A 22991-nucleotide genomic window follows, 5' to 3' on the forward strand; every position below is an offset into this window, starting at 1 on the left:
GGACACAGTGCATCGTGCAGCCCCTTAGGGGCCGAGGAGGCAGGGAGGGCCACGGGCCACCAAACACAGAGGGACATGCATGGAGAAGACTTGACAACTGTATGATACAGATGGGCGTCCCGTCCCCCGGGAGCCTGGTCCCGCCAGCTGTCAGGGAGGCACGGTCCCCACGCTCTGCCCAGAATCACGCTCTCAGAGCGGCTGCTTGGAGCCAGCACACCTGGACTGTGAATCTTGTCCCCTTCAAAGGCAGTTTTGGCGACTATTGAATGAAAACGTTTGCTGTATCTCCTGGCTTGTGTGGGTCATTCTGACCGTGGTCTGCAGTCAGCCCCTGTGGGTCATAGCTCCCCATGTGCGGGAACCCGGAGGAGATGGGGGCAGGAGCCCGGATGGGGAGCCAGCCCTGTCCCTGACACCTGCAGCTCCCTGTCACTTGGTCCTCACCAGCGTCCACAGAGCCAGGACACGGAGTGGGAATGGCCACGCCCCCGTGACCCCTGACCCCTAACCCTGGAGAACTGGGCCTTGCTGGAAACCTGGCATGTTCGGCGTGGATGCTGGTTAAGCTGTGTGGGAAAGACAGGAGCAAGAGAGACGGGATCGCAAGTTGAAATGCGCTCCGTGTGTTCACTTGCCTGCTGGTGCCTCCGCCCTTGACTATCCCCAGACCTCACTCTGGGCTCTGGTTGTGGGGAGATGATGCGGCCTTGCCCCTTGGGGCTGGCAGTCCAGGTGGTTCCAGTTACTACTTTTCCTTTCTCATTATTTAAAAAAGGCATATATGCCCCGAAGTTATCATTGTGGGTGTTTATATTGATAGTAAAACTAGGGCTTTAATGTCATGCAATAAAGAGAAAACAATCTGAGCTTTGTTCTCGGGGGTTTAGAACAAAACCCCTTTTGTCCAGGACTGTGCAGGGTACCTGGGAAGGGCTGATGTGCATGTTTGGGGAGAAGGGAGTGGCAGGGGCAGCTCCTGCCGCATGCTCCTGCTGCATCCCAGGCACCTCGGCACGCGTTACGATCGGCGGACCCGGAGCTCTTGCGGATGAAGGGGAATTTGTGTCAGGACGTCCACTATGCTCGAATCTGGAGGCTGGACGTCCCAGAGCTTACAGCCAGTGGCTCAGATCTGGGAAGGGCAGCTTCCAGGGCGATGCTACCTTCCCGCCGATCCTTACACGGGAGAGATCTCTTTCTTCCTCTTCTCAAAACCACATCCTTGTAGGATCTGGGTCCTCCTTCCCCCTCCCAGGGCCTCATTTAGCCGTATTTACCCCCCAAAGTCTTGTCTCCACATAAAGCCAGTTAGGCCTTCAACCTCTGGATTTGGGGGGCGCAATTCCATCGGTACCAGTATCCCTGGCTTGTCCAAGACCAAGGAGTGGGACCCTGACTCCTGGCCCCCACTTCTCCCTGTACCGGCTAGAGGCAGTGTTTGGACATGGGGGCACGTGGACTTCTCGTGTGTATTCCTTGCCATCTGCTGGATAGATGTGAGTCTGTCTCGGGGTCAGGGACAGAGAGCCACAGAGGTTCCACGGCCACAGGGCCCTGCAGTCTGTGGGTCCCTGCAGGACTCGGGCCTCCGGGCAGAAAGCTGAGGGCAACAGAGTGGGAACTCTCCCCGAAGCACGGACCTCTCACCCCCAGCTGTGGCTGCAGCCCGTCCGTGTGTGCAGGACGCTGCACGTTGGAGAAGGAACATTTGAAAGAAAAGACATGGATGGAAATGTGTGCTTTCTGTTCACACAGCTTTAGAACCGGGAAGACTTCACAGTCGTGTACTCCTTTGTTAATTGGCATCTGGGCTCCGTGTCAGGTGTTGGGGCCACGAGATCACGGATGTGCTGAAGTCCAGGACTCGCAGGATGGCTCGGCGTTCCCCGTTGGTTAAGTGCCGTCATGGTTTTCTGGAGAAAACAGCGGGATGCGTGACGTTCTGGTGCTCAGTTGGGCCCAGGCCACAGATGTCTCCATACTCACCTCAGGCCCTGGGCTGGAGGGCTGGCCCGAACAGCGTGTCAAGTCTACAGTCATACCACCCTGAACGCGCCCGATCTCGTCTGATCTCGGAAGCTAAGCAGGGTCGGGCCTGGTTATACTTGGATGGGAGACTGAACAGCGTGTCGAAATTGAACGGCTCACCTTTACCTTTCAGCAAGAAGACAGGGTGTGTTTGACGACGGGCAGGACGCTGGGAAGACGTGGGAGGGATAGGCGCTTGTAAGAGGAGATGGTGTCCCTCATGTGCTTGGGGATGGCAGTCGCGTGCATCCATAACAGCCCACAGGCCTTGGGACAGTCTGAGCGCTTCCCAGCAGGAATCCCATCACATCGCTCTGGACCACCTGTGGGAGCTGGTTCTGGCCACCATTGCCACCTGCATCCATGTGGGGTCCTGGAGGTCAAGGCCCGATTGGGAGCCAAAGCCCTGACCCTGCTCCTGGGTCCCGCCACAGGCCTGGAGCTGTGTCGCCATCAGCCTGGGGCCTCTGGCTGGCTCTGCCCCACCATTCGCCACCTGCATGGTGTCCCTGGGTGAAAGGCAGCTGCTAACCCGAAGGCCCGGCCGTCCTGGGGAGACCCTGAGCCTGGCCGGGTGTGTGTGCTGCACACTCAGTTTCAAGGGACGTGTGAGTGGGGTGGGATGGGGTGTCCACCTGGCTCCTGAACCCTGCAGAACAAGGCACACACTTCTTGATCACCTGTGTGAGATGCAGCCGCACGGCCCCTGAACCCGATCAGGGGGATTTGGAAAGGCGGCTGGTCCTGCTGTGAGCACCCCCAGACCTCAGCTGGGGTGCCCAGGAGGGGCTCTGCTCTGCTCCCAGGAACAGGAACCCACTGCCATGGGGTATGGAGCCCATGCACCAGACACGGGGTTTCTTCGAGCCAGCCAGGGTGTTCTGGAATGCTCTCTGGCCCACAGACGGCTGTTGTGGGGACTGTGGGTGGAGGCGGGATCCTCGGGGAGAGGCCAGCCCCACCTGCCATGACATACATCTGCCGCCAAACGCATTGTCCGCGTGTGGCTCTGGAGAGAAGGTGCCGCCGCCCGGCTCCGGGGACTGGGGTCCCTGCTCAGGGACAAAGCCTCTCCCTGGGGCAGCTGCCCTCTGACCCAGTAGGGGCCCGTAGCTTTGGGAGCTGAGGGGACTTCTCCCCGGTCTCCTCCACACGTGCTGTCTGCACAGAGCACAGCCGCTGTGCTACGCGCCAGCCCTTCAGGGTGTGAACACCAGCTCGGCACAGAGGGCACCCCACCTTTTCCACGAGAACAGGCATCGTCCGCGGCAGCCACCGCCAAGATTAGCATTAATCTTTCACACGTTTGCGTGCTGTAATAAATCTGGATTATACGCTCGCGGCTGGCGCAGCGGCACGGTCTCCTGTCACCATGCCTCCCGCCCAGACCAGCGAGGTGGACGGCCGGGAGGGAACCAGACATTGCGTCACACCAAGCGCCAGGTCTGGAAGGAAGTTGCTCTCTCCGTGGACGAGGCCCCGCCGGCAGCTCTCTGCACCGCCAAGGCCCCCGTGCAGGACGTGGCCTCTTTCTTCCCTCGCTAATAGGAAACAGGAGGCATCTTCTCGCTTGATTTACAGAGACGGTGTTCGTTTCCTTTGAAATCCACACGAGAAATACAATTTAGATGCCGCGCTTTAGTGCTTTTGAGCTTCTGTGGGGACCACGGGGGCCATGGGCGCTGTTTTCCAGGCCATCCCATGTCCCTGTGGCCCCAGGGCTCCAGTCTGTTGCCTTTTGCTGCGGTCAGCTGGCTCATCCTGTGACCCCAGCACCTGGCCCTGAGTCATCATGATCTGTCTTTGCTGCTTGTCACGACCCGTCGTCCTGGGGGGTCCCCGAGCTGCAGGGCTGTCACTTTGTCAGTTAAGGACCCCCGTGTTTATTCCTCGAGGGCGCCTGACCGGGGGCTGCAGCGGCTGCAAACACAGAGAGGGACGTCTGTTTAGAGAAGGCCCAGCTTGGCGGTACCTGGAGGGCTGTCAGGGTGGGGTCTAGCCTCACTGCGTCGGCCCTGCCACAACTCTCCACTGCACCCCCATGCAGGCCATCAGAAGGTGATGCATGTCCTGTGTCCTCCCTTCGCGGCGGCAGGCGTGGGCCCGCACAGAGGCCCTGGGAGATTGCACCGTGGGGACTTTTCTAGAACGGGGTCCCAGGGAGCCCAGTGACGTGGGAGTTAGTGCCGGAGCCACTGGGCAGCCTTAAACAGGTCGTAAACGACAGACACCGCAGGGCGCGCACGAGAGGGCTGATGCCAGCTCACTCCTGCCCGCCGAAGGTGGCTGGCCTCTGACCAGCCTTCTGGGACTGCTGTTTCTTGCCGCTCACGCTTGCTCTGTGCGCCATCCCTACATGGCAGGGAAATCACGCGTGCTGGCGTTTCCCGGCTGTGCGTGCAGTGCAGACGGATAGGGGTTTTTAAAGAGCTCAGGGGACACCTTACGAGAGAGACGAGTTGGCCCCCGTGCCTGGCTGGAAATCCAGCGCAGTGAAGACAGAATCCCAGGAGGGTTTCAGTTTAATCTGCCAGACATATGTGTGTGTATATATATCCTTAAGATCACGAACTTGAAAATTACCAGACTAATTTAGAAGTTAACCTTCACCATTCCATCGCCCGCACTTCACCCTAGCATCTTGTGAACGGGGGGATCTGTGGGGGCCGGGGGTCCTTGGGGCCCCATCAGAAGGGAAGGCCCGTCTGCCTCTCAAGGGCTGACTTTGAGCCCTCTGCCATTTCTGGGTTTTCAACGTGCTGGAAACGGGTGGGGGACGGTCACCTGGGTGGGTGGCTCCTCCGGCGGCCGCACGGCTGTGTGTCTCCGTGTAAGATGAGCAGGTCCCAGCTCTGTGCTCGGCTAACTGTGGGGACACTCTCCTTGGTGCCGGTGGCTCGGCAGCCCCGGGGTCCATCTGTGGATACAGAGCACGGGGCCGGGGGGCTGCCCCACCTGGCAGAGCCTCTCAGAGGTGCGCTGCCCAGCTGGAGGCCGCAGCCTGAGGTGGGGGCTCGACAGCAGGGACGCGTGCACTGTGGCACCTCCAGGGTCAGCGGGGTCACTGCTGGGTGGATTGGAGGTTGGCAGAAAGTCTGGGGGGGCACGGGGGCTTCCTGATGGGCCGCCTGACAACAGCCACAGTGTTTCTGCACACGGACGCCACGGCTCAGGGACACACTGCCTCCCAGGCAGAGCCCAGCGTAGGACTCTCCGTAGTCCCCGGTACCCTGCTGCCCCAAGCCAGTTGCATGCCCTTCGTTGGGGCCTGGGGTCACTTTGGCCTCCATAAGTGAGTGAAGCAGGCTCTTCTGGACATGGGCACAGGCCCTCAGTGGCCCTGGCTCTTCCCAGAGACCCACGTCAGCTGACCCAGAGCATGTGTGATGGACACACGGTGATAAAACGCCACACAGGGAACAGCCAGCTCTTCTCAGGTCCCTTCTGCAGCCAACGGGACTCTTCCCCAGACACTCCTCTGCTGGGACTCGCCCTCAACCAGAGCCCTGACCCCCCAGTCCCGGGAAAGAGAGAGAAACCCCTTTCCCCGCGAAGGAGCGTGAGAATAGCGTGGGTGCACCAGCCCCTGCTGGCAGTTAGCAGACACTGTGGGGGCCACATGGCGGCAGACCAGCCCCACGCCCCGTGGTGCCTGGTGTGAAGACCACCCATTGCTCGGCTGCTCCCCGTGGGGCTCACCTGCCCCCAGAAAGGCAAAGCAATGGAGAACGATCCTGTGGAGAGCCCGGGAGCTGGGTGCTAGGACTTGGTGGTGCTGGGAAAATTAGCCACCCAGCAGCCTGCTGGTCACATAGTGTGGGCGCCACCTCGAGCTGGCGATGAGGGACATTTGTGCTGCACGGGCGCTCCTGTGTAGGGAGCCCCTGCTTGTTGTTCGCGGCTGCCGGCCGAGGTCAGAACATAGACGTGCTTTCTTTTATTTACGGTGAAGGCTGGGGCCCCACGTAGGAGACCTCCAAGCCGCCATGCATCTTTCCACGCCACAGGACGAGGGAGAAACAGGGTGGAAGGTCCCGAGATAGCCCGTTACCCACGAGACCTTCAGAGGCTTTGTGGGTGCCTGGTGTGGCGCCACGTGAGCTGGGAGCAGTGGCTTGGAGTGGACCTCTGTCCACACGCGAGCAGACGAGGTGCGGAGAGCGTGCGGGGGCAGGAGGAGACGCCTGGGGAGACCGCGGGTCCTGCGAAAGCCCCACAGCACGCACGCCCGTGTTTTACCGTCGCTGCCTTCGAAGCAGAGGCCGCCGGCATGGTCCGGCTGAGGCTTGGCGGAGAGTTCGACGGGCCTCTCCTGCGGTCTGCCCTGCAGCCCCGCTTCCTGGCGAGGGAGGGAGAGGAGGCCGCCCAGAGCTGTGCGGGGGCTGCGTGGCTGCGGCGGCCTGTCCCTGCAACGCAGCTCCTCCGAGAGGAGCTGACACAACGTGGAGCCTGGGTGGGCGTGTTTCCCCTCGTGTCAGAGGCCCCCCCCCGACCGTAATCGCCGCGCACTGTTCCTCTTGCGTTTATGGACATCTGCGCGCCATCCTAGTGCATGTTTGAGGTCACCGGACGTGCGGACATTTATCAGATACGGCGTCAGCAGGAGGGACGCGGTCACACGTCCAAGTTAAAATTTTTGCTTTGATTGCTACAAATCCATGGGCCCTTGGGTCCAAAGCTTGTACTGCAGTTTGCAAATGGATTTTTATAACACATTAGTGTTGGGGGGGATTCCAAGGAAAACAGTGTTCTCAGTATTAGAACCAGCTGCAGCTTCCTGGAGACGGTGACTCACGCCCTCCTCTTAATTGGGTGGGAGAACCAGGCGGAGACCTGCGGGGACTCAGTCAAGACGCTGTTTGTTTTCCGAGGGTGCCCTAGCCACAGCCCGCCCCGTCCATCACACCCATCTGCAGCCTGTGTTTATTCAACTTCTTTCCTTCTTGCAGCTCCAACCATAAAAACAGAGCCCACTGATGATTACCAGCCTGTCCTGACCTGCGGACCAATGAGCCAGGGCCCGAGCCCGCTCCCCAAGCCGTGCTATAGCCAGCAGCTGGCGATGCCGTCTGACCCGGGCTCCTGCCTTGTGGCCGGCTTCCCGTCCTGTCCGCAGAGGAGCACTGTGGTGTCACCGCCACCCAGCACCAGCCCGAAGCTCCACGACCTCTCTTCCGCCACCTACAGCAAGGGCATGGCCAGCCCAGGCCACAGTCACCTCGGACTTCAGCGCCCAGCCGGAGGCGTCCTTGCCGTTCCGGAGACGCCTAGACCCGTGGGCGCGCACCCCGGCCCCCCCCAGCAGCCGCCTCCCGCCTTGCTGCGGCCACAGGTGAGTGCAGAGCTGAGTGGCAGCTGTCCCCCGGGCCGCCGGCCAGCTCTCTGTCCCGACAGCCCCTCCTCCTCACTGCTGTCCGGTACCCAAGAGCCGACCTGTTTGCAGTCCTGCAGCCCCACCCACCCATCCGAGATGGGCCACCAGCAGCACCGACTCCGGAAGGCTCCGAGGAGCGAGTCCGCAGCCCCCCGGCCTCTGCCGCTGCCCGAGGCGCGTGAGGACAGTAATCATAGTCTGGCCCCCATTCCCGTAACGGTCAAGCGAGAGCCTCAGGAGTTGGACCAGCTGTACCTGGATGACGGTAAGTACCCATGGCCTTAGGTGCACACACGGCCTGGCGCCGTGTCTGCGAACATGGCAAGGAGGGGTGTGCGCGTTACCTGGCGGAGGGGCGCGTCGGGGCGCGAGGGGCCTGCCGCGTGTTGCCGCCAGCCAGCCTCCTGCCGCGCAGCTCTGTGCCGTCACCTGGGCCGGACGTGCCGCGGAGCCGGTGGCTGTAGACCCGCACGGGGGCGCCTCATGCAAGCCAGGTTCCCTTAGAGGAGGCCGTCCTGGCGCGTGGCTCTGGGTCGGCTTTCTGTTTCTCAGCATTGTGAGAGCTTCACTGGTTGCGTGAAGGATGTGTCAACAGTGGCTTAACTGAAAGTGGTTAACATCTCCCTCCGTGTGGCACTGTGATGCGCCTGGCAGGCGCCCCAGGGAGGGACAGTAAGCGACAGGGCGGCCCCCAAACTGGGACTTAAATCCCACTGTGGGACCTTACCCCCCGAGCACACGGGCGCCCTCAGCGCAGAAACGCAGTCGTGTGTGCACGGTCAGGATGGTTGGGAAGGAAGCACCTTCCGCATGCCTGCAGGCAGGCTCGTGGTGTGAACGTCTGCTGAGCGCTGAGCTGTGTCCATACAACGTCCGCGGACGACACCCCGTTGCTCTTGGCACACTGGCTGTGCAGGGTTGCGCCTCCGGGACGAGGTGCCGCCTGAACTGTGTGGAGGCGGGCGGCCCTCTCGCACGTTGGTCCCCCGACTGCTTGTGGATCAGCCCCGTGACCAGAGGCCCTGTGGGCCGCCTGGGAGGGTCCGTCCAGTCGCGCCTTCATGGGCTCCGCATGGATTGTGTGCATGGAGCTGCGCCCCCTGTCGTTGGCGCTTCCCGGCTCCTCGGTGTAAGCCTGTCCGGGGCCAGATGCCCACGTGCCCTGCTGCTGGACTCAGGTGGGGCTGAGAGTGGGGGGCAGCACTGGGCATACGGTCCCCAGCCTCCTGAAACACCACCTTGGCCTCCCCTGCCCTCCGGGGGCCTCCTTTAGCTGTTTTCCGTGAAAGTAACAGCCAAGCGTCGAAGGCTTGTTTCTCCCACTACAGCTGTCTCCGTAAATGTCGCATTTCCACTGTGTGTGTGTTCTGCGAGGTTCCCTGGGCCAAGGTGTTGCAAGGAGTCCTTTGGAAAGGGCGTGCACTCCTGAGGCTGCTGTTCCAGGAGGGGGCGGCACGTTTGGGCCTCAGACTTCTCCAAAAGTCCCTGACTCAGGGCTGCAAGCTCTCAGATATTTTTGTTCCATAGAGGGTCAACCCTGAGTCTGGAGACATCCTCAGAGTGTGTGCTGTGGGTTCCCTTCCTCCCTCCCTGAGGTGCAGGCCTTTCAGGGACACCCCAGGACTCAGCAGTTTCCTGCTTCAGGACCACTCAGGGTCCGCAGCTGACCTCAGTGGCTTCAGGAGGCATTCTGGATTCCATCTGCTGAGGCCCGTCAGGCCCACGGCAGTCGTGCTCCCTGCCTGGCTCCTCTGCGTGCTCAGCTTTGTCCCAGGGAGTTGTGGGGTGGCCCCGCGAGCGGCCGGAAGCGCCCAAGGAGCATGGGCAGTGCTCCTCTCCTGGTCCCAGCCAAGCCTCTAGAGCTTTCAGGTGAGCTCGGGTGACCAACCGGGCAGGCCTTCCGGTCTGACTTGCTGCCCTGAGCGTGTTGTGGTGAGAGACAGCCTTGTGAGGGTGGGGAGAGGGGCACGCGGTGTGTGTGATAGGGGTGTCCCGCTGCGGGTGAGCCCACCGCTGCTGAATCCGCCTGAGAAGGTGCCATGGCCCCGGCGAGTCTCTGGGCCCCTCTAGATCAGAGCTCACCTGTGTGGGCACTGGATTTGGTGGGGAGGGCAAAGCTAAGTGGGACGGTCCCCCTACAGACCCTTTGGTCCAGTGGGGCCACGGGCCACACACCCTGCAACATGGACTCCCATCTACAGGTGCCCGGGCATCAGTCTCGTGGTGCAGCACCCCCGTGCTGGCTCCCGGCTCTGACTCCCTGCCAGGCACCTGCCCTGCCCTTCCCCCACCACCTGCCCACACCCGTCCTGGGGCTCCCCTCTGACATCACAAACACCCGCGTTGCGTGGCTGCTGCCCCCTCACCGGAGGGTTCCCCGCCTCCATCCACTTTGTAAGCTCCCCTTCCGACAGGTCTTCCTCCCTCCAGGCCCCCCATACATTCTGCCTCAGTCTCCCTGGGAGCATGGTTGTGTCTCCGGAGCAGTGGTGTCACCTGACCTCCTGCTCTGAGCCTCGGCCCCCCGACATGACAGCAGCCGTGGGCCCTCTGGCGTTTCCCGGCCATGCTTGTGGTCCTGGGGCCCCCTGAGCAGAGGTTCTGAGGCCTGGTCCAGTGAGCCTGCGTGCACGTAGGTTCTCTCTGCCCCTGTTTGGGGCTGGAATTATGGGCCCTTATTTCCAAGAAGGAGATCCCAGGTCAGCTATAAACAAAGCTTTTCCATTTTAGCTCGTGAGACCATTCACGAGAGATCCTTGTTGTTATTTACGTGTTATTTTTGTGTTTTGGTCAGAACATGGATTGTGGTTAAGGCAAGTACAGCAGAAAGCCTCACAGAAAGTGGATAATGTGTTTATACGAATGTGCTCACATTTTCCTGCACATGCACCCACGCTTGCTATTCAGGGCTGCTCTAGTGGGTCTCAGCAGAAGCCTCGAGCTGCTGACAGCACGTGCTAGCCGTGGACCCCTTACAAAAGTGGCCCTAGTATGTCCCCCATGGTCCTTCCCGAGCTGGTGTGGGGGGCGATGGCTGACAACGCTCTGCCAGCACGCCCCCAGAAGTGGCCTTTTCTGAGGCTGAAAGAGGCCAGTGGGGAGCACACAGCCTCCTGCTGGCTGAGGCTTCCCTGCAGTACGGCTCCCAGGCCCAGAGGCTGGATGGCCACGCACTGAAGGTGACCATGGAAAGCAGAGGGTGCTGGGCTTCTCCCCTGGCAGCCAGACCACACACGTGGTCTGGTCTGGTCTGGGCGTCTGTCCACCATCAGGAAAGCAGACGGAACGTCCATCAGTCTGTCTGAGCACTGGAGACTCCGAGACCACAGGCAGTTAGGACACAGAGCAGGCCTGACTGTTCTTTGCAGTGGGAGCAACGAGAAAGCACCATGTCCTCGTGAGAGGCTGGGTGACTCTTATCAGCTGACCTTGGCGCCCTGGGACCTAGGACCCCTCCTCTGATAAGAGCGGTGATGCGGATGTGGTCTGTGCCAAGTTAGTCCTCGGAAGGCTGTTTAATGCAGGATAAAGGCCTATGTCATGCGCATGGGACCCTGACCCCAAGCCTCCCCACCTGAATTCTGAGGGAGTTTTGAGAGTGGGTTCAGACTGGCACCCTCTCAACGGGGCTGATTGGAGGGATTCGTAGGTGTCATGGGTGGTGTGGGCCTTACCTCGGGACGCTCTTGGAGAGCCTGCAGGACTTGACGTGACACCAATGATCTGATCCTTTGCTAGCCCCCCATTTTAATAGTCCGCATAATTGGGGTTTTTGAAAATGAACTTGCCAAACAGGGGCAATGTCAAAGCCCCCGCCCATTCTGGGGCAGAGAAGTTTCTGGAGAATATCCGCAAGCCACCTGGTTGGGAGAGGGGGCCACCTCCGCCAGAACGGACCTGGGGCAGGGTGGGAGTGGGGTGGAGGGCCTGTGCCAGTGGCGGTGCGTATCTGAGCCGTCCAGTGCTGGCGCCCCAGCTGCCTGCCAGCTCAACCCGCAGTCCCCTCTCTGGAGCGGGCACGCTTCCCTTCTGGGGTTGTAGCCCTTCCACGGTTGGATGTCTCAGCCTCCTTCACCCTCCTCACCCGCCCTGCTTCCTTGTGATCAGTGAGCTGCTCCAGGGGCTGCTTCTGGTGTGTGGGGCATGTCTCGGGTTCAGCGGCAGGCAGTGGTGATGGCAGGTGGCACGGGACGAGGGTGTTGGGACCCACTGCAGGGCATAGGTCTTCCCTGTGTCTCGGGTCTGAATTTGCAGCCTGGAAATGGAAACAACAGCAAAAACTAAGTTAAAAAATGAGATGCTGTGGATTTGAAGTGGTCTTGACGTGAAAGCTTTCCGCACCGGCCAGCAGAGGCAGGAGCCAGGGGCACCTTCGGGTCGGGGGCAGGTGCCCACTTCCTGGAAAGACCAGCGGTGGGACAGCGAGACCATAGGCCCCATGACAACCTGGTGGCAGTGAGGCCTTCTCCCAGAGGCACGCGGGCACCATGGGTTCCTGGAGGCTGGGGCCGCATGCCAGGATTCACACACAGCTCTCCAGCAGCCAGGAGGAGGGACACAGGGCCTGGTCTGTGGAGGGTTGGCCCCTGTGGTGAAAAACTGGATGACGGGGAGCACGGAGACGCTCCACCTGGCCTTTCCCTCCGAAGGAGCAGCATTTTCTGGAGCCCTTCTGTTTGCCTGACGGGAGCCAGAGCGGCAGTGACACTCTGACCTTTACGTATTTTTGTCAGGCGTTTGCTTGCCCGCTGCATCCAAACCACCGTTCCAGAAGTCATGAGGGGCGGTTTGGGGTTCCGCGCTGGAGTTCTAGTTGGGTTTTTTGTTTTCCAGGAATGTAGTGTGAAAAAGGCAAGAATAGGGTGCTATGTGTGCTGGAGAGAGCCGGGGCACTGGGGCACGTGACTGTTGTTACCAGCCTGGTTCACACGTGGAGCGGCTGCTGGCCTACGGCCTGCTGTGCTGAGCGACCCCCACCAGCACGGAAGGGTCCACCTTCCAGACTTCTCTTTCTCTTGAGGAAGAACGTAAGCATAAGAGACTTGCCTGGAAATTAATCCCCACTTTTTTTTTAAGGATTTCTTTGTTTTTCAGTTGTGTCTACTCTTCAGTTTTGTTTCAAAAGTATTTGGCCCTTAAATAAACCAGTTATAATTTACTCTTTGGTCCAACAACATTCACGAGACTTAAGCTCTCAATTTAGATTTCTCAGTCATGGCAGAACCATGGGGGCATGTTTTTAAGAGTCGTTTTAGGGGCCTCGTGTTATTTTAAATGTAGATTTTATTTTTTATTTATTTTTTATTTTTTTTAAATTTTTTAAAGATTTTATTTATTTATTTATTTGACAGAGATAGAGATAGCCAGCGAGAAGTGGGAACCCAAGCAGGGGGAGTGGGAGAGGAAGAAGCGCTCATAGCGGAGGAGCCTGATGTGGGGCTCGAGCCCATAACTCCGGGATCACGCCCTGAGCCGAAGGCAGACGCCCAACGACTGCGCCACCGAGGCGCCCCTAAATGTAGATTTTAAAAATAGTCCATAAAAGCTCCGTGTGAGCGACTTCTCTGGTTTGATTCCTGTGCGTCGCCCGCGTGCGGATCCGAGCTATGTGACAGCACTGCTCTTGTGCTGTTAGGCTGTCCTTTCTCACTGACGTGAAATGCGGGCCGTTCACACGTGCACACACGTGGGTGCTGTCACGTCTTAGGGCACGGTCTCGTGCATAGCATTGGCTGGAAAAGTGCTCTACACACGTCTGAAGTGCACGGGCTCTGTCCCAGGATTCAGGTGGGGGGACCCGCTCGGACGGAGTAACTGTTTGCTGAAACGCAGCACCTCCTTTGAGCTTTGCAAATGACGCGCTCACTCGCCAGCCATTGGCGTGTCTGCGCCTTTGCTGCCGTTGTCACCCCGACCGCCCTGCAGCCTCCACCACAATCGGCCCTTTCAGCCCCCGCCAGGAGCGCTCAGGTTTCCAGAAGTCTCCGTGTCATTAAAACAACAAGCAGGTGGACCAGGCGGCCAGGATCGTGTCTGCCCGAGTCTGGGCCGTAAGTCCCCCTGCGCTGCTCCCCCCTCCGCCCCCGTCCCCGAGCCCAGGCTACTCTGGGAGAGAACAAAATCTTTCCTCATGGAAAGTTTTACTGACCTGGCTTGGCGCCCGAGGCTGGGGCCTTCCCCGTTCCTAATGATGATGGAAAGAGTCTGTATCACGGTGATCAAACATGCAGAGTAGTTAATATTGTGGACGGCGGCTACTGCGTGATGGATAGATGAATTCAGCCATGCGAATAATTCATCAGGGTCGGTCCTTAATGCACTTGCATATCCTCTGGGGAGTCTCCAGGCCCAGAAATTACACCGCACACCACCCGGAGATGGACTGCTGTTGGCGTGGTGGGCCGCAGGCTCTGGGCATGAGTTCTCTGGAGGCCCTGCCGAAGGGCCTGAGCTGCTGGCTGTGGAGCAGAGCCTCTGACTGCTCTCCTGCTAGGTAACTGGGTGCCTCGAGGGGCCCCTGTAGGCCTGTCCAGCCCGTGTGTGCACCTCACGGAGACAGCAGTCTCTGCACGGACCCACGGAACTGAGCTTCCAGGGACAGTGCGCCTTGCAGGGTGTCGCACCGATGTGCAGATATTTTAGTCTTCGCCTACCTAAACCTGCGTGTGACCCAGGAGTCAGCAGAGGTTGTTGGTCGGTGTGACGAGTGTCTGTCAGCTGGGTGTAGGCAGGGCCCAAGCCCTGTGTCTGCTGTCTCAGGAGGAGCGTGCTTCCCCCTGCAAACCTGTTGCTGCTGAACGCCAGGACAGCAGCGGTGAGGTGGCCGCCCTTTGTCAAGGCAGAAGGGGAAAGGCAGCAGTGACTCTGAGACGGCTGCTGAGTAAGGCTCTCTATAAATAGGGTGCAGACATGCCTGTGCTGCTCCCAGCGCCCAGCCCCGTAACCTGCTGGGCTGTGACGTCGGAGCCTCTGCTGTTCCTTCCGATGGGCAGCAGGGCGAGGAGGAGGGGGTCTGCTCACGGGCCGTGGGAGCTTCGACGTCTGTGAGGTTCTGGGCACTCTTCTCCATTCTTACCTGGTGTAGATGTTAACTACAAGCATGAAATGCTTGGAATTACACTATATTTCTAATCAAAGTACTGCTCTATGGCCCGATTATTTTCTGCGTCCTTGGAGGGGAATCAGTCTTACTGCTTTCAGCTGATACTAACCTTCTGCCCATCAGCCCCCCAGTCATAGGCGTTAGCTTGTTCCCTTTCATTATTAATTTGAGAGAAAGAAGCAGTGTCGTCGAAGGAAAGCAAAGGGAAGAGCCGTGAGTACTGAACACCGTCTGTCACAGCAGGAGCACAGACGGCCTGAGAGCTGATGCCCGACGTGACTGTGTCTCTGCCGGGCATGGGGCGTGCTTGCGGTGCTTCTGTCCTTTGTCACAGGCCGGCTCTGAGTAGTCTGGAGTGTCCGTGTGTGAGCGTCTCATGACTGGAATGCTGGTTTTTCCTGCGGAGAGGTGAGCACCTTTCCAAAAGTTCTTTCAATGACTCTGTCTCCACTTCAGATGAAGTTGTGCAACGCTGGCCTGGGCTTCGTGTCTTTTCTTTCTCTGATGCTTTCTCTGGAGCTTTCTCACTTGAGAAGGAGCACTCTTTACAGATACTGTCAGATCCATGAGCCAGCAGAGAGCATGCCACCGTGCTGCGTCACCAGAGCATGGAGCCATAGAATTAGGGATTTGAAAGCATAATGGCCACATTCAGAAAGCACAGTGGGTGATAGACCATCAGAGCGAGGCGTCTCTTTGGGGAGAGTGGTGACCAGGGTAGTGGAGGGCTCTGTCTACATCTGTTGGACAACTGTGTTTTTGCAAGAGCAGCCAGGGCCCTGTAACTCAAGCCAGGCACTTGGCTCTGCTGCCCTTGGAGCTCCAGGCAGAGAGGCAGCTAGGGACGGATACTTCTAAGTGATCTTCCTGATACAAAAGTGTATTCTTACATATGGATCCCTAAGGAGCCCTGAATCATTGGCTCACAGGTGCCTATCAAGTCCAGGCAGAGAAGAACATGGAGACTTGGAACCGTGGTAATTATCTTCCCATCTGAGCTGAGAAAGTCACTCCCAATCTAGCACGACACATCATTGTCAACAAACAGAAAACCCAAATCACAATAACAGTACTGGATGTACGGCCTTTCGTACTTTCCAAAGTGACTTTTTACATATATCCTCTCGATTTACACTTTCAACCTTAGAACAGTCCCATGGCCAGAATTGCCAATATTAACCCCACTTGACAGAGGAGACGGGGCTTACAGACAAGTGTTACTGACTTGCTCACAATCACACAGAACAAGCAGCAGGCCAGAAGCAGCATGGGGATCTGCCAGCTCTGATTTGAATACTCTCTCTACTCTACCAAGGTTTGGCTCTATTATTGAGTATTTTTTCTCTACTAGAGATGTGATGTGCAAAGACTCCTGCTTCAAAGTCTGGCTTTCAAGTGTGAGTTGGCCTGGCAAGCCAAAGAGGACTGCAGTATATTTTCTTCTTCATCAGAGAATTCCTGGTCATTACCCAAGGCACTTTTTGATAGCTCAAGAAGGACAGGAAGACAGGCAGGACTTCCAAAGTGTCGGAGGGAGGGCCTCAGTGAGTCAGCACTCCCAAAAAAAGCAACAAAAATACTGAGAAAACTATCAAATCAATCATTTCACAATCTGGAAATTCACCAAACAGGCAGAACAAATTGAAAAGCATTTATTCAAGAAAAACTGGACCCTGCTAAGAAGAGAGGGATCTGCGGTGGTTTAAGGGGGGGCTACTCCCATCCCCCTTCCCCAGCTCCTTGGAGCATAGCCGTGGAAAGCCAGCAGCTTCACTGACAGTGACGGAGACTGGCCTCTTTGGGGCTCTGTTAAAAACCTCTTCCCCAAAGTGCAAACAGTGTTCGGACTGATGGTGAAGCTCCCTGGAAAAGTCGTCTTCCCAGGCCATGACCAAAAACAACAGATGACTGGACTCATGCTTGTGGGAGCTGCCAAGGCTGTGATCTCAACTGGGGCAAACAGGAGACTAGCCACACTCGATGCCTATAAGGGGTTTGAAAAAGCCCCAGCATATTTCTGGGGCTTGGGAAACTACGTACGGACATGCATATGCTCTGGAAAGACCTGGGGAAAGAAAGGACTGGGTCCTTCACCTCTGGCTGGCCTTGAGACCTGTACAAAAAGCAAAACTAGAAGCTAAGACTGACTGTGGCTTGCCTGCAATTTGATATCATTGACAGAAGGTGGAGACTTAAGAAACCTCCTGACTGATAACTGACTGACCATTAACCCTGCTAACCTGAGGATGACCCTTGGGAAGCCAGACTTACAAATAAAAACAAGGATTTTTAAAAGAGGAATAGAGGACTTAGGGGCCACACACTGCAGAGAACACAGGACCTCCCAGAGGATTAGTCCAGAAAAGTCACTAGTCAAATATCCAACATCAAGGGAAGAAAAAAAGAGCCCAGCAATAACAGCAAACCCTACTAGGGGGCAGGAGTCTAATTCCAAAGTTGCTACAATATATTATCTACAATCTAGTTTTCAGTTAAAAATTATGAAATATGCAAAGATACATGAAAATATGTCCCATACGGAAGGGGAAGAAACAACCCACAGGTATAGACAGCGTCCCTGAGAGGGCTCAGGTATTGGACTTTGCAGCAATGGCTTTAAATCAGCTGCTGTAGATACATTCAAAGAACTGAAGGAAAGTATGTTTAAGAAATTCAAGGAAAGTAAGACAGCAATGTCTCACCAAATAGAGAATATCAATAATGAGATAAAAAAAATTTTAAAGGGCCAAATAGACATTCTAGCCTTGCAAAGTACAGTAACTGAAATGGAGAATTCATTAGAGGGGCTGAACAGCAGATTGGAGTTGGCAGAGAAAAAGAATCAAGAAACTTGAAGAAATGTCTATAGGTTATCTAGTCTGAGGAATAGAAAAGGAAAAGAATAAATAAAAATGAACTTGTGGGACATCATAAAACATACAAACATGGGCATATTGGGAATGCAGAAAGAGAGGAGAGAGAGGAAGGGATAGGAAACATATCTGAAGAAATATTGGCTAAAATCTTCCCAAATTTGATGAAAAACATTGTATGCATCCAAAAAAATCAACAAATTCCAAGTAGAATTAATCCAGAGATTCACATTTAAATACATCATAGCCATACAAGTCAAAGAAGAAGAGACAATCATGAAAGCAGCAAGAGAAAAACAAGTCATCAGGTACCCAGAATCTTCAATAAGATTAACAGCTGACTTCTCATTAGCAACTGCAGAGACCACAAGGAAGAAGACTGTTGACCAAGAAGCCCATATCTAGCCAAACTAGCATTAAAAATGAAGGAGAAATAAAACCAGTGCTGGGTAAGCAAAGATGAAGAAATTTTGTTGCCAGCACACCTGACCTATAAGAAGTATTAAAAAGAGTCCTCTCAGCTGTTGGCAACGTAGGTCCACACAAAGAAATAAAAAGCGCTGATAAAAAGTAATTATGTAGATAAAGACAGCATACATATTTGTAAACTCTTTTTTTCTCCTAACTCATTTAAAAGGAAATACATAAGACAAAAATTACAAAACTGTTCTGATGGATTTATATCAAGATGTCATTTGTGTGGCAGTAACAGCAGAAAGGAAAGGGTAGGGAAGGAAGCCATAGTAAAGTAAAACTTCCATATGTTATTAGAAACAAGTTAATATTAATTAGCTGAAGTAGAATTTTTAAGTTAAGATGTATATCATAATCTCTAGAGGAACCATAAAGAAACTAACTTAAAAATATACAGAGTAAAACAAAAACAACAACAGAAAACACATTTAACTGATACGTTATAAAACACATATTTAACACAAAAGAAGGCAGTAATGAAAGATCATAGAAACAACAAAAACAACAAACAAAACCCCAGAAGACACAGAAAACAAACAGCAAAATGGCAAATGTAAATCCTACAACAAAATCACATTAAATGTAAATGAACCAAACAGTCCAATAAAAAGGTGAAGGTTATCAGACTGGATTAGGGAAGCAAACGGACTAGGGTCCAACTATATGCTGTGTACAGAAGACTTACTTTATATTTAAAGGCACAAATCGGTTGAAAGTAAAAGGATAGAAAAGATACACCAGGTAAATGGTGACCAAAAAAGATTTGGAGTATCTATACTAATATTAGACAAAGTCAGTTCAAGACCAAAGAAAATGTTGCTGGAGACAAAAAGGGACAATTTATAATGAGTAGAATGTAAATTGAGCAGGAAGACATAACAACTATAAATATTTTTGCACCTAAAAAACAGAACCACATAATACATGAAACAAAAATTTCCAGATTTGAAGGGATAAACTTGAAAGACAATTAAAAAATAATAGCTTCAACAGATGACTGGATTAAGAAGCTGTGGTCCGTATATACAATGGAATATTACTCAGCTATCAGAAAGAACGAATTCTCAACATTTGCTGCAACATGGACGGCACTGGAGGAGATAATGCTAAGTGAAATAAGTCAAGCAGAGAAAGACAATTATCATATGATTTCTCTCATCTATGGAACATAAGAACTAGGAGGATCGGTAGGGGAAGAAAGGGATAAAGAAAAGGGGGGTAATCAGAAGGGGGAATGAAACATGAGAGACTATGGACTATGAGAAACAAACTGAAGACTTCAGAGGGGAGGGGGTGGGGGAATGGGATAGACTGGTGATGGGTAGTAAGGAGGGCACGTATTGCATGGTGCACTGGGTGTTATACGCAACTAATGAAGCATCAAACTTTACATCGGAATCTGGGGATGTACTGTATGGTGATTAACACAATATAATAAAATAAAATTTAAAAAAAAAAAATAATAATAGCTGGCCACCTCACGACATACTGTCAGTAATGGATAGAACAACTAGAGAAAAAGTCAACAAGGATACAAAGCAATTGAACAGTACTATCAACCAGCTGAACCTGGAAGACATCTATAAAACACTCCACAGAATGGGGTGCATGTGAAACATTTTCCTAGTAGGTCATAAAACAAGTCTTAATTTTAAAGGGTTAATTCTGTTCACAGTGAAATTAATGGAATTAATCTATAGAATCAGTGCAATCCATATCAAAATTCTAGAAGGGTTTTTGGGGTTTTTTTGGGTTTTTTTTAGGAACATGATCCTAAAATTCATATGGAATTTCAAAGAACCAGAGTAGCCAAACCAATTTTGAAAACAAAGAACAAAGTGGGAAGACACAGTTCCTGATTGAGAATTTACTACAAAGCTACAATAATCAAGACAGTGTGGTATTGGCATAAGACATATAGATCAGTGGACAGAATTCGGAGTTCAGAAATCCTTATATTTATGATAGATTGATTTCTAATAAAAATGCCAAGCCATTTAACTGGGACAAAGAATAGCCTTTTAACAAATGGTGACATAACAATTGGATGTCCACCAGCAAAAGAATGAACTTGCACCTTTAACCTCACCTCATACACAGAAATCTCAAAATTGATCATGGAATTAAATGTATAAGGTAAAACAGGGGCTCCTAGGTGGCACAGCGGTTAAGCGTCTGCCTTCGGCTCAGGGCGTGATCCCGGCGTTATGGGATCGAGCCCCACATCAGGCTCTTCTGCTATGAGCCTGCTTCTTCCTCTCCCACTCCCCCTGCTTGTGTTCCCTCTCTTGCTGGCTGTCTCTATCTCTGTCGAATAAATAAATAAAATCTTTTAAAAAAATGCATAAGCTAAAACAATAAAAAAATTTAGTAGATAGCATATGAGAAAAATTTTCAAGGCCTTAGATTAGGCAAAGATTTTGTAGATACAATACCAAAAACATAGTCCAATATTAAAAAATTGATAAATGAGACCCCATCAAAATTCACACTTTTTCTGCTTCAAAAGAACCATTAAGAAAATGAGAAGACAAGTAGCCAACTTAAAGAATGTTTTTGCAAAACATGTATCTGATAAAGGGCTTATATCCAGAATATACAGAAACTTTTGACAATAATAAGACAGCCTAGTCAAAACTGGGCTTTAAAATGTAAGCAAACATTTCTCTGAAGAAGACATATGAATGGTTAACAAACACATGAAGTATGCCCCACGCCCTCTGTCATCAGGGAATGCAAGTGTGACACCGACGCAGAGCTCAGCTCCGACCCTCTGAGTGACCACAGCCAGTAAGAGGCACGGTAGCACTCCTGAGAGAGGACGGGGAGAAACTGGAGCCCCCACCCGTTACCAGGGGAGACGTTGGGTGCCACGGGCACGCGGGCGGTGTCTTCGGAGGCCCGCGGCTTCATATGACCCATCCGTTCCACTCTGAGGTATCTGCCCACGAGAAGTCAACACGTACGTCCACACAAAGGTCTGCACACGAACGTTCTCAGCAGCGTTATTTATAACGTCCGAACATTTGAAACAACCTGAGTGTCCGGCCCCTGGAGGACAGCTGGGAGGGGCGCGTCACGACCGCACGATGGAATATTGCTCAGCCGGAAGGAGGAATGAGGTGCTGACGTGCTGCACCATGGATGGACCTTGAAGAATGAGGCGAAGTCAAAGCTGCCAGACACAGCCACCTCATCCTCCGGGGCTCCGTCTGCGTGAAGTTACCCGGAAAAGCCAGACCTGGGCAGGCAGTAGCGCCCTGGCGCGGGCACGTTTCCCGGGGTGGGCTGGGGCCTGCATATGGGTGCGGCTGCAGGAGCTTCCCTTCGAAAGTGTCCGCAGTCAAGCACGTTTGTTAAAACACTTGGTGCTGGAGGCGGGGCCGTGCTGTTCAAGCTCGAGGCCTGTGTGTGTCGGGCAGGGCTTTCCTCTGTGGAAGCTGTACGGTCCTCGGACTCCTTTTTTAGTAGCGTGAGGAGGGAATTCCAATTCGGTTTTTCTGTGGCACGAACACAACCCTGACGGTAGAATTTCTCTTAGGGAGTGAGAATATGTGTACTTCTGCATTATCTCCAGTTTCACTAAATTAAGGACGATCTATGAGACACGGACAGTGTAACGGGAGCTTCTCCACCTGTTGCCACGTGGTGGGGTCCACGTTTTCCGGCCATCGGCGATGCAGTTCTCTATCACTTTTCATGTCGTTGGGACGCATGGAGCTTTGAGTCCCTCTACCTTTTTCAGCTTGAATTTTGAAGCAGGGTTCTTCCTTCCTTCCAGATTATAATGTGGACAGTTACACACAGTAAAGAACAAAGAAAGTCTATTCCCTTCTGAAACATCCGCCCTTATCGGGCCCAGGGGACCCCAGCTAATCAGAGCCTGATACTCTGCACAATAGGCCAAGTCAGCCAGACCACTCCCCTCCCAGAGCGCACGCTATCGCTCCCAGAGCCAGCGGCTGGTTTTCTTTTGTTCTGAAGTGGACAGACAGTGCAGGATGCAGTCATCGGGCCTGGGGGCCTCGGGGCGGCCTTATCAGACCCCTGGCCGTCCTCCCTCCCACCCAAGGGTGCAGGCTTCCCCAGGACTCGACCCTATCAGGCCCCCACAGCTGCTGTTATTTTAGATAGGGCAGGAAGTGGGCCTGGAGGACAGGGGCAGCTCATGGCCTCAGCGGCATCCAGAAACGCCTGTGATTTGCCCGGGGTCTGGCTCTGGCTGGAGCCCGTGGCATGAGGGAAGGGGAACAGTGCTGCAGATGTGGGGGAGCTCTGCCGGCACCTGGGGCCTTGTCTGGTCACACACAGCAGGCAGCGGTGTCCACAGCCAAGGTGGGACCCACACGTGGGCAGTACCCTTCAGTCTTGGGGGATGGCGTTGTCAGCCCCTCTGTCCTTTGTGCCTATCAAACGGGCTAGTATGCAGGCGTGCAGTCCTGTGTGCGTCTGCGGACAGTTCTAATGGGGCTGAGAGCTCTGGCCCAGCAACAAGACAGTGAGGCTGGAAACCCAGGGGCGCGTCTCAGCCAACAGTCCGCGTCAGAATGGGGTTGAGGTGGGGGCGGTTCTGAGCTGTCTGTACCAGCACCCTCTGGGCAGCCGAAAGCCACGACCTCTGGGGTGGGGCAGAGCCTTTCTTCCCCAGTGGCCCTGCTTAGGGCTTTTTGCTGGAATTGGTTTCCAGAAGGGACCCCAGATAAGACGGTGGAGCCATTTGTGACCTGGCTGACATCTGAGAATGTTTCACTCAAGGAATTGCATTTTAGGACATCTCCTCTTACTTGCCATCCGTGGACCAGGCTGGTGATGGGGAGTGTGCCCCTGGTCCGCAGCATGGCTGCCGTCTCCGGTGGGGAAAGCCTTGCTGGTTGCTGCCTTTGGCATCGCGCCCTGCCTTCACAATGTCAGACTTAGAATCGCCTTTATATGCACTTTCCTTTTTTTTCCACAGTAGCTGTTGCCAGCAAGCTGTAAACTACCGTATATCACTCAGATTTAAGAACCTAAACTTTAAAACAAATTAAACTCTTGTTGACATTGTAATAAAAATCAGAATGGGGCTGAGCAGCACAGTAGAAGCGAACTTCAATTATTTTTGTGGATTTAAGATTGTTTTCTGGGATTCCCAGACTCC

General features: G+C 54.3%; 1 protein-coding gene across 3 annotated transcripts in view; it reads left to right on the top strand.

Moving 5' to 3' along the window:
- The window catches only part of NFATC1 (nuclear factor of activated T cells 1), a 106943-nt gene that overhangs the window by 68065 nt on the left and 15887 nt on the right, over positions 1 to 22991 (top strand). For 2 of the 3 annotated variants that reach the window (XM_034643045.1, XM_011226398.3), the window contains exons 9-10: positions 6981 to 7363; positions 7475 to 7670. In XM_034643045.1, coding sequence (XP_034498936.1) covers positions 6981 to 7363; positions 7475 to 7670 — 579 coding nt within the window. The remainder of the gene's footprint in view (positions 1 to 6980; positions 7364 to 7474; positions 7671 to 22991) is intronic. The other variant, XM_034643046.1, reaches the window with a different exon arrangement.

The sequence above is a fragment of the Ailuropoda melanoleuca genome, chromosome 14 (assembly GCF_002007445.2).
Source record: "Ailuropoda melanoleuca isolate Jingjing chromosome 14, ASM200744v2, whole genome shotgun sequence".
In the NCBI taxonomy this organism is placed as follows: domain Eukaryota; kingdom Metazoa; phylum Chordata; class Mammalia; order Carnivora; family Ursidae; genus Ailuropoda; species Ailuropoda melanoleuca.